Raw genomic sequence first — 9,346 nt, 5'->3', positions numbered from 1 at the left:
AGGCAGTTTGCATTGTAACCAGCGGTCTTTAAAAAATATATTCCATTTGCATTAATTTAATAATAATAATAATAACAATAATTTTGATTACTACTATTTTTTAAATCCCTAATATTATGTACCACCCCTCATACAAGTATAATTGGCCGATCAAACGAGCCCGCCGAAGGCGGGCGAAGTTTGATCGTAATTATATGAAGACGTCTCGTTCGAAGATGATGAATAATTGTAGTCATGCTTGTCATGGCTTACTTCCCAACTTTTTAGAACAAAAGGCGGTTTTTTGAAAAAATTGCGCCATTGGTACTCTGAGGTATCCTGGCACCCACCGCCGTTCTTTTTTCATTTGTTTAGAGATCCCAATTGTAAATTGCGTTATCGGCATTCTTATGATGATGTGGGTTTATATAAAAAGGAATTTTTTCCTTGTATGGGTTGTTCTTGTAGAACGGGTGGGAGTTCATCATCTTCGAACGAGACGTCTTCATATAATTACGATCAAACTTCGCCCGCCTTCGGCGGGCTCGTTTCATCGGCCAATTATATTCAGCGTCTCGTTCTCGATGATGAATAATTGTAGTTTTAGCGCTGTCGATAACTCTTCTTTTGTTAATACTTTGGTCTTTATTAACCAAATATTTCACACAATAATGAACTACGTACATCTTTATCACCCTTAGGTATTCAATATACTTAATGCGAAGTCTTCTGTGTTAGTCAGAGGCTTATTATAAAATTTGGCGAACACCTGAGAGTTTTTTGACCATCCCACAGTGCGTCTAATGGTATCAATACTAACACCCCCTCGATAAGCCGCAGAAACAGAGGCATGACGCGTGCTATATGCTGTAAACTGAGTTGTATCCACTCCTGCTTTATTTAAAGTAGATTTTATCCAGTGGCTCAGTGTATCTGTTGATGCTTTTTCATAGGGTTTTCGAGTGCAAATAAATAAATTCTTATTATTTTCCGGTCTGAACTCATTAGTTATTTTTAAATATTCTTTGATGAGTGAGCCGACACATAATTCTGGTTTTGCTTTAAATACTGGTAGTACAAGTTCAGGTTGGAAACTCTTTGCTTTAGACGTCTTTAGTAAATCGGGAATTTTTATTTTTATACCTGAATCAGAGTACTCAATATTATTTATGTTTATAGCCGCAAGGGTTTGTAATCTATGCGCAGTGGTCAAAGCCATAAGAGTCACTACTTTTTCTGTGGCTTCTCTAAGTGATAAATCCACAAGGGGTTTAAGATTTTTTAAATAATCTAACACTGGTGCAGGGTCCCAAGTTGAGGCATATCTTGGTCTGCTCGGTTTTTTCCTATAAATCCCTTTTAGAAAACGCGAGATTAATCCATCGGTATGAATATCTTCAGATGAAATTAGAGAGATTGCAGAACGGGTAGTATTTAGCCCTGTATAACTCGCCCCATTTTGAAATTTCTCGAAGAGAAATTTGATAATGTCTGTTGAACTCGACTTATATGGATTTATATTATTTTTTAAACTGAAATCTCTCCATGGACGTAAGGCACTTTGATATTGTTTAATTGTCGATGAGGCAAGTGAATCCACTAAAATTTCTGCTGCCTCTTCATCGACCCCTTTATTCAAGAACGCTCTCCTGATAAAACTCCTGCCATCAAAGAGAGTTTCGGTGCTAGCGGATGGATCTTCTCCCTGCAAGGTGAGAGTAATAGATTTTTCTCTGGTTTCATTATCAAAGGTGGAGATATTAGAAGGGACATGAACAGCGGGTACCACGGTTGCGTGGGCCAATCCGGTACTACTACAATACCCTCTGCTTTATCCCGTGAAATTTTTTGTAAAGTTCTCAAAATTAGTGAGAAAGGTGGAAAAGCGTAGAACCTTTCAGTTCTCCAAGGAATGGTGAAAGCATCTACCGTACAAGTTCCAGGACTAGGGAATCTAGAACAAAACCTGTCACACTTTCTGTTTGATTCTGATGCAAACAAGTCGATAGAGAATGGACCAAATTTCTGAGAAATTTCTTTGAATATCTTTTTGTTCAATTCCCATTCCGTATCTATATTCAAAATTCGAGAGGCTCGATCTGCCTCTACATTCTCTTCTGAAGCTATGTATGAGGCAAACACCCACAGGTTTTTACTTTCACACCAGCTCCAAATTTCCCTGGCTAAATTGCTTAGATGAGGGAACTGTACCCCACCTGTTCGGTTGACGTATGATATAGCCGTGGCATTATCAACCCTCAGAAGAATCTCACAGTTCGAAAGGCGAGATGCAAAACATTTTAACCCGTGGAACACCGCAAGTAATTCAAGGTAATTGATGCTGAACTTCTTATTTTTTATTGACCAGAATCCATGAGAGCTTACCCCTTCGCAGTGTGCTCCCCAACCTGTGAGGGATGCATCCGAAAAAATTTCAATCTGGAAATCGTTTGTTCTAATAGGATTAAATCCTATCAACGAATTTCTTTCCCACCAGTTCAGGTCTTTCATCATGGATTCCTCAATAATCATTTCGCCCTCATAATTATAATCATTCCGTAACAAGGCTAGAAACTTTTTTCTTTCTAAATGTTTACAATGAATTGACCCATACGCAACCGCGTGGCAAGCCGCTGTCAAAATACCAAGTAATTTTGCAAATTCACGGATTTGACATGATATTCCTATTTGTAATTCACCGCATAAGGTGGAAATTTGTTCTTTTTTCTTGTCAGTGAGTTCTAACCGATAATCTATTGAATTAATTATAAACCCCAAATATCTGCAACGCTGATTAGGTATCAACGAGCTCTTTTGATAATTAATTATAAACCCCAATCGTTCAATCAAGTCCCGAGCTATTTTCACTTGATTCGAACATTTGGAATACGAATTTGCGATAATTATAAGATCGTCAATATAAATCACTGTACGAATACCCTGAATTCTTAATTTATACATGACAGGTTTAAAGATCTTTGTGTAAACATACGGACTGGAACATAAACCAAAAGGTAGGCATGTAAATTGGAAAAGCTTCCCATTAAATTGGAATCGCAAATATTTACGATGATCCCTATGTACAGGCATTAAAAAATATGCGTCTTTTAAGTCTAAAGATGCCATCCAATCCCCTTGATTCAGAAGGATCTTAACTGATCTTATATCTTCCATTTTGAAATGCTTTTGTGCAACAAATCGATTTAATCTCTTCAAATTGAAAATAAACCTGTTGGAGCCATCAGGCTTAGGAATAAGAAAATATGACGAAATAAATTGTCCTTCCTCCTCTGAACATTCCTCAATTGCGCCTTTGATTAATAATTTCTCAATCTCTGCGCTAATGGTGGTCCAATTTTTTGCTAACCGAGACGGAGCATTTGGAGGTTTAAATTGATGTGGAATTTTTCTGAACGGGATTTTATATCCCTGAAGACACTGGATTATGAATTTATCTGTTGTAATTTCTCTCCAAACGTCAGTAAATAACCTCAAACGACCGGCAGGGATGATTACCTCATCTATTTCTTTGTTATCGTCGTTCGATTCGACGTTGATGACGTCTTGGAGCTCGCAGGGCGGGATGTCTGCGTGAATGTTCTTGGTTTGAAGTTTAGTGTCTGTCGTTTCTGATAGCCACCCACCTGCTTGTATCTCGCAGGTGGGTGTCTGACGTTTCCCTGTCCCTTGTTGGCTGTGATTGAGGGTTTCTCCGGAGCCTTGATATTGGCGCAGGCGTTCTCCACTGTTTTTGCCTCCTTGATCTGCTCGGCGAATTTTTCGCCATAGAGCCACTCGTCAGGTTTAGTGGCTTCCACTGTCGGTTTCACTGATTTATTCAGTAACGGCGTGATGAATGATCTTCTAGCTACTGAGAATTGATGAAAAACATCACACATCAACTTTGATGCATCCCAGAGGTATGATACCAACAGTTCTTGGTCAATGCCATCCTCTGGATTGTCAACGACCATTGACATTGCTGCTCCCAGAGCTGACAGTGCTGATCCTGCTGAATTTTGTGAATTCACAAAATGAACATCACGCTTCTTGGCAATTTCGGATAGGGCTGCTCTGATCTCCACATTGATTTTTGGAGTTTCCAGGCGTAATTCTCCTTTTTTAGGATATTTCTCGAGGATACTCTTCTTAACATCCTCTTGGAGTCCTTCCTGAAGCCATTTCTCCATTCTAACCTTGATCGCTGCATTGAATGTAATGGGGACCTCTTTGGGTTTACTTGGGTCTTCCCCACGGATATCCAGCAGTTCAGGGGGTAATAACTCCTCCGCTCTGTCAAGCTCTGACGATTCTACATTGACCATCAGCGTTGACTTTTCTTTATCTGAAAATTGGTGGAGGAGGTTGGTCAACTTTCCCTTGTTTGGGAAAAACCGTTTTCACTTGCTGTGAATCGTCAGGATCGTGTGGATCTGACATCCATACCAAGCTCGTGTGGAGCTATGGTAGACAATGGCATAAATAAATTTTTTATCTTCCTCTTTGGAAAATTTTTTCTGCCATTTTTTCCTATTCAACTCGTGTGGAGAGGAATGGAAATAATTATACGTACCTTTGATTTCGATGATCTCGGGAGTTTCTGAACTCTGGGAAGGAGGGGGGGGTATCAGCGCTTGTTGCGCTTGCATGAACGCCAACATTTGCATCGAGAGGTTATCTAGCTGTTTTTGCATCTTTTGCATTTTTTCCCCTGATTGGTCTTTACTGCGTTCACGTTCCCTGGAATGCGACCTTGAGTGCTTCCTTTTCTTATCCTTCCCCATCGTTCACTTCCGATTTTTTGATTAATACGTAAAAATCAAAAAAAAAATTGTTTAACTCGTGCTGTGAAGTTGGACACAACGAAACAATAATGAAAAAAGAACGGCGGTGGGTGCCAGGATACCTCAGAGTACCAATGGCGCAATTTTTTCAAAAAACCGCCTTTTGTTCTAAAAAGTTGTGAAGTAAGCCATGACAAGCATGACTACAATTATTCATCATCGAGAACGAGACGCTGAATATAATTTCTGAATAAATGATTTATATACTCAATAAATTATGTATTACATATTTATTTCATTTTCCCCATATATACCCACATTTCCCATGCCATCCACTTTCCCCCCCTCCCACTCCCTTTCGAAGCGCGTGACCCTTGCCCCCCCCCCCCACCCACTTCCTGTCGAACAAAGACATTCTTTTGGGGACCCTCACCCCAGGGGGCCCTAGAGCGGCGACGTCCTCCTCAAAGGACAATGGGGAAAACGTGTTCGGACACGTCTGGAAAAAGGGGGGAAGGGGGGCGATTCCTGGAAGAAAATTCGCCAATCGTGCCCACTTACTACTATCAGCTCATCAATCTTTGCATGGCGGGCGGCATGCCACTGCAAAAATGGATCTCGAATCAACAAGGAATCCTACAGGATCTTCAATTATCAACAAAATCAACATCGGCGGTAGAATTCGAGGACAAGACGGTCAAAGTATTGGGACTGTGCTGGAATCCTCATTCAGACAGCTTCATCTATAAATCAAGGAAGCCATCAACGGAACAAATTAACAAAAGGACAATCGTCTCAGAGATCGCCCAGATTTACGATCCTCAGGGACTCATCGGACCGGTCATCATCAGGGCGAAAATCTTCATCCAAGAGCTGTGGCTTCTCAAAATTGGTTGGGATGATCCACTGCCCTTGAGTCACATCAACCGTTGGAAAGAATTCCGGGAGGAATTCTCAAATCTGGATCAAATATCAATCCCACGGTGGCTTCAAACATCATCGACTTCAAACAACATCCAACTTCATGGGTTTGCTGACGCATCGAATCAGGCAATGGGTGCCGCAGTATACATCAGAGTGGACAATCATCAATCTGAGCCATCAGTCATCTTGGTGAGTGCAAAAACCAAGGTCGCACCACTTAAGAAAATGACAATTCCTCGCTTGGAATTGACAGCTGCTGTCATCTTAACCAATCTGGTAATCTACATTAGGAAGATGCTGGAGAAAGAGAATCTACAACTCTTTCTTTGGTCTGACTCCACGGTGGCGCTCACATGGATCAATGGACACCCATCAAGGTGGAAGGATTTTGTTCAGAATCGAGAGACAAAATCCAGAACTCATTACCAGCAGCTGAATGAAAACATATCAGGGGAGTCGAGAACCCAGCAGACTGTGCATCACGGGGATTATCACCAGATCAACTTGTAAATCATCAGCTGTGGTGGAATGGTCCATCATGGCTGAAATCATCAATGGAAAACTGGCCATCATCATCATCAACATCAATCGAATCTACGGCAGAAGCAGCACTGGAGGAAAGGCCAGTGTCTGCACATCCGGTTGCACTGAATCTGGAGAGACCACAAGATTTCTTGGAGAGGTACTCTACACTCGACAGGTTGCTCAGGATCTCGGCGAGAGTCCTGAGAGTCATCAACAACATGAGAGGGGAGCCAGTCCCAAGAGAATTAGATCTCTTGCCAGAAGAACTGGAGGAGACCAGAATCTTTTGGATCAACTATACACAACAGGAGAGTTTTGGACAAGTCATCTATCGCCTCATCAATGGACAAGACATCGCAAATAATCATCCAATGGCACGGTTGATTCCTTATCTGGATGAGAATCAGACCATTCGCCTAGGCGGGCGGCGGAAACGATCAAATCTTCACCCAGAAGCCAGGAACCCATCAATTCTACCAAGACAATCAAGGCTTACATCACTGGTCATCGAGGAGGCTCATCGGAAAACTCTTCAAGGAGGAGTACAGGCGACGTTGGCACACATCAGACACAAATATTGGATCATCGGGGGTCGTCATCCTGTAAAATCGCATATTCGCAAGTGCGTCATCTGCGCACGACATCGAGCCATCAGGGGACAGCAGCTTATGGGACAGCTGCCTCCAAGAAGAATCACATCAGTACGGCCATTCAATCACGCAGGGGTGGACTACGCAGGTCCTATCAAAATCAGCAGATGGAGAGGATCAGGAGCTCGACAATATCATGGGTATATTGCAGTTTTTGTGTGTCCTGCCACATCAGCAATTCACCTTGAACTACTCACAGATTTAACATCACAGGCATTCATCGAGACATACAAACGATTCACTGGAAGGAGAGGTATCTGTGCTACACTTAGCAGTGATAATGCTAAGATATTCATGGGAGCAAACAATGAGCTGGGCAAGCTTTTAGACAAATCAAGGAAGGAAATTCATCACATCATCAACGAACTGGCATCAAACGGCACAAAATGGATCTTCATCCCACCGCAATCACCCCACATGGGTGGGAAATGGGAAGCTGCGGTGAAATCTGTGAAATTTCATCTAAAAAGGCTCACAGGGAATTTGGTCCTCACGTACGAGGAACTCAATACACTCATCATCCAAATCGAGGCGCAACTTAACTCGAGGCCTCTCTGCGCTCTATCAGACGATCCTCATGACTGCAGAGCCCTCACACCTGGACACTTCATCATTGGGGAACCCATCAACGCAGTTCCAGAGCCATCACTCATCAATCAGAAAATGGAAGGTCTCACAAGGTGGAAAATGATCGCAAGGATCGCTCAGCAATTCTGGGACAGGTGGTCAAGGGAGTGTATGCATCATTATCAAACCATCTACAAATGGAAAAGATCAACGGATGATATCAAGGTCGGAACACTAGTCCTCATCATTGACGAGAGGTATCCACCAACAAAGTGGCCTCTAGGACGAGTATCAAGGGTTCATCCAAGTGATGACAATCTCACAAGGGTGGTAGACATCATCACTGGGGCAGGAGGTGCAAATACCTACACCAGACACATCAACAAGGTGGTTCCGTTACCAATCAGCACCGAGGACGAAGACCAACAAGAGGATCATTCATCATCATCCGACGATGAAGGCGGGCGGAATGTATAAAATTAAGGCTGATCCAGGGCACTGGGTCGATCGGACACCATCGGAATAATTCGGGAGTGGGCTCGGGTGCCATGAGGGGTTACTCTGACCACATACTTCACATCGTGTTCATCCATCAACTAAATCGCATCAAATATCGTGATCTCATCAGGTTTTTGTATCGTGGCGTTATCGGATTGATTCAGCTTTTCTTATATCAATTTTGGTTCATTATCATCGAATATTGTATAATTATCATCATCATCATTATTGGAAAGTTATCACGTGTAAATAGTGTACATTTGGGTTAAATTATATTGGATCGCCTTACGGCATAATCAACGTGTTTTTTGTCAGCATCCTGAGTTGGAAAATCATCTCTCCACTTCCGCTTCCAATCCACCCTACCCGGTTAAAATCATCAAATACCTAACAAATATAAAATCCCTCACGTCCACTTCTTTAATTGCTCAACATGTGACCAGACAATTTAAGACCATAATTCTCAAGTTTTTTTTGCGTATGCCCTCAACACGGCTCAAGTGTGTGGTGTTGTTGTTTGCTAGCATCTCTCATTTTATGCTGATTACTGCTGTGAAATTTTATGAAATTAACAGTATCCTTTCACTCATCAACAGAGTGCTTCAAAACATTTTTTGCAACCAACAGTGAGCGTAGTATAAAGAGGGAGTATCTATCTAGTGTGACGAGGCAATGTAACCTTAAAGGTTATTTTGACACCCCTCTCCGCACGCCCCCTATTCTATTAATATATTTATTCGTTCGTTTGCTCACCGTCGGAGAACCCCTTCCCATATAAGTCCTTCCCCCTCCCCCTGTAGCGGATTTACTGTTTATGCACTACATAAATAACTCATTCGATTATGAAAATATAATACATAGTTTATTAACACGATGATTAATTATAATATTAAAGATTCGGAGTGTCAGAGGCGAAATATTACTGTCTGATCTAGAGCGATGGAATGCCGGATTTCGGCAGGTGATTTGCTGGGAGTGGGGGTAATCCGGTGAGGAATTTCATCGGACCATCGGAAGAATAATAACACCAGGAGTGAGATTGTGGTGTCGTCTCACTCTAACAGTGTTGATGATGTAGCTGGCGCTACACCCCGATCCCCTGCTCACCGCGCTCGCACAGCGCGACAACCATCGGAGAAATCACCACCGGAGGAAAATATGACGTAGGTCGTCCCCCTCCTTCCCGCGGTCCCCCTCTCGCCACGCTCACTCACGAGGAAGAAGTGGATGACGTAGCCCCCCCCCCCGCCGCAGACCCCTGGTCTCCGCATGAACTCAGGACAATGGGCGCACACGCACGTTGCGTAGTGCGTCTCCCCGCCGCCCCTCGGCCCCCGAAGATGCCCACAAGCATCGATCGGTGGATCAGGGGGATGCGGATGTGTCGTCCTCGGAAATGGACGAATCTAGGCCGAGGAC

At 42.7% G+C, this 9,346-nt stretch overlaps 3 protein-coding genes across 3 annotated transcripts; 2 read left to right on the top strand and 1 right to left on the bottom strand.

Annotated features, from left to right (window-relative positions):
* Window positions 1-676: 676 nt before the first annotated feature.
* LOC135163921 (uncharacterized) lies at window positions 677-4,763 on the bottom strand. Its single transcript, XM_064123828.1, has 4 exons — window positions 4,553-4,763; window positions 3,624-4,324; window positions 1,874-3,579; window positions 677-1,805 (listed from the first exon to the last, which is right to left on the bottom strand). Exons 1-4 carry the CDS (start codon window positions 4,761-4,763, stop codon window positions 677-679), a joined length of 3,747 nt encoding a protein of 1,248 aa, XP_063979898.1.
* Window positions 4,764-4,852: 89 nt separating this feature from the next.
* Window positions 4,853-6,197, top strand: LOC135163920 (uncharacterized). Its single transcript, XM_064123827.1, has 2 exons — window positions 4,853-4,891; window positions 5,334-6,197. The coding sequence occupies exons 1-2, from the start codon at window positions 4,853-4,855 to the stop codon at window positions 6,195-6,197; spliced, it is 903 nt and encodes a 300-aa protein (XP_063979897.1).
* A 44-nt stretch (window positions 6,198-6,241) lies between these two features.
* LOC135163919 (uncharacterized) lies at window positions 6,242-7,906 on the top strand. The gene has a single exon (XM_064123826.1). The coding sequence runs from the start codon at window positions 6,242-6,244 to the stop codon at window positions 7,904-7,906; it is 1,665 nt and encodes a 554-aa protein (XP_063979896.1).
* The last annotated feature ends 1,440 nt before the right edge of the window (window positions 7,907-9,346 follow it).

This window comes from Diachasmimorpha longicaudata, chromosome 6 (assembly GCF_034640455.1).
Source record: "Diachasmimorpha longicaudata isolate KC_UGA_2023 chromosome 6, iyDiaLong2, whole genome shotgun sequence".
NCBI lineage: Eukaryota > Metazoa > Arthropoda > Insecta > Hymenoptera > Braconidae > Diachasmimorpha > Diachasmimorpha longicaudata.
This window is presented reverse-complemented; position numbering and strand designations above follow the sequence as displayed.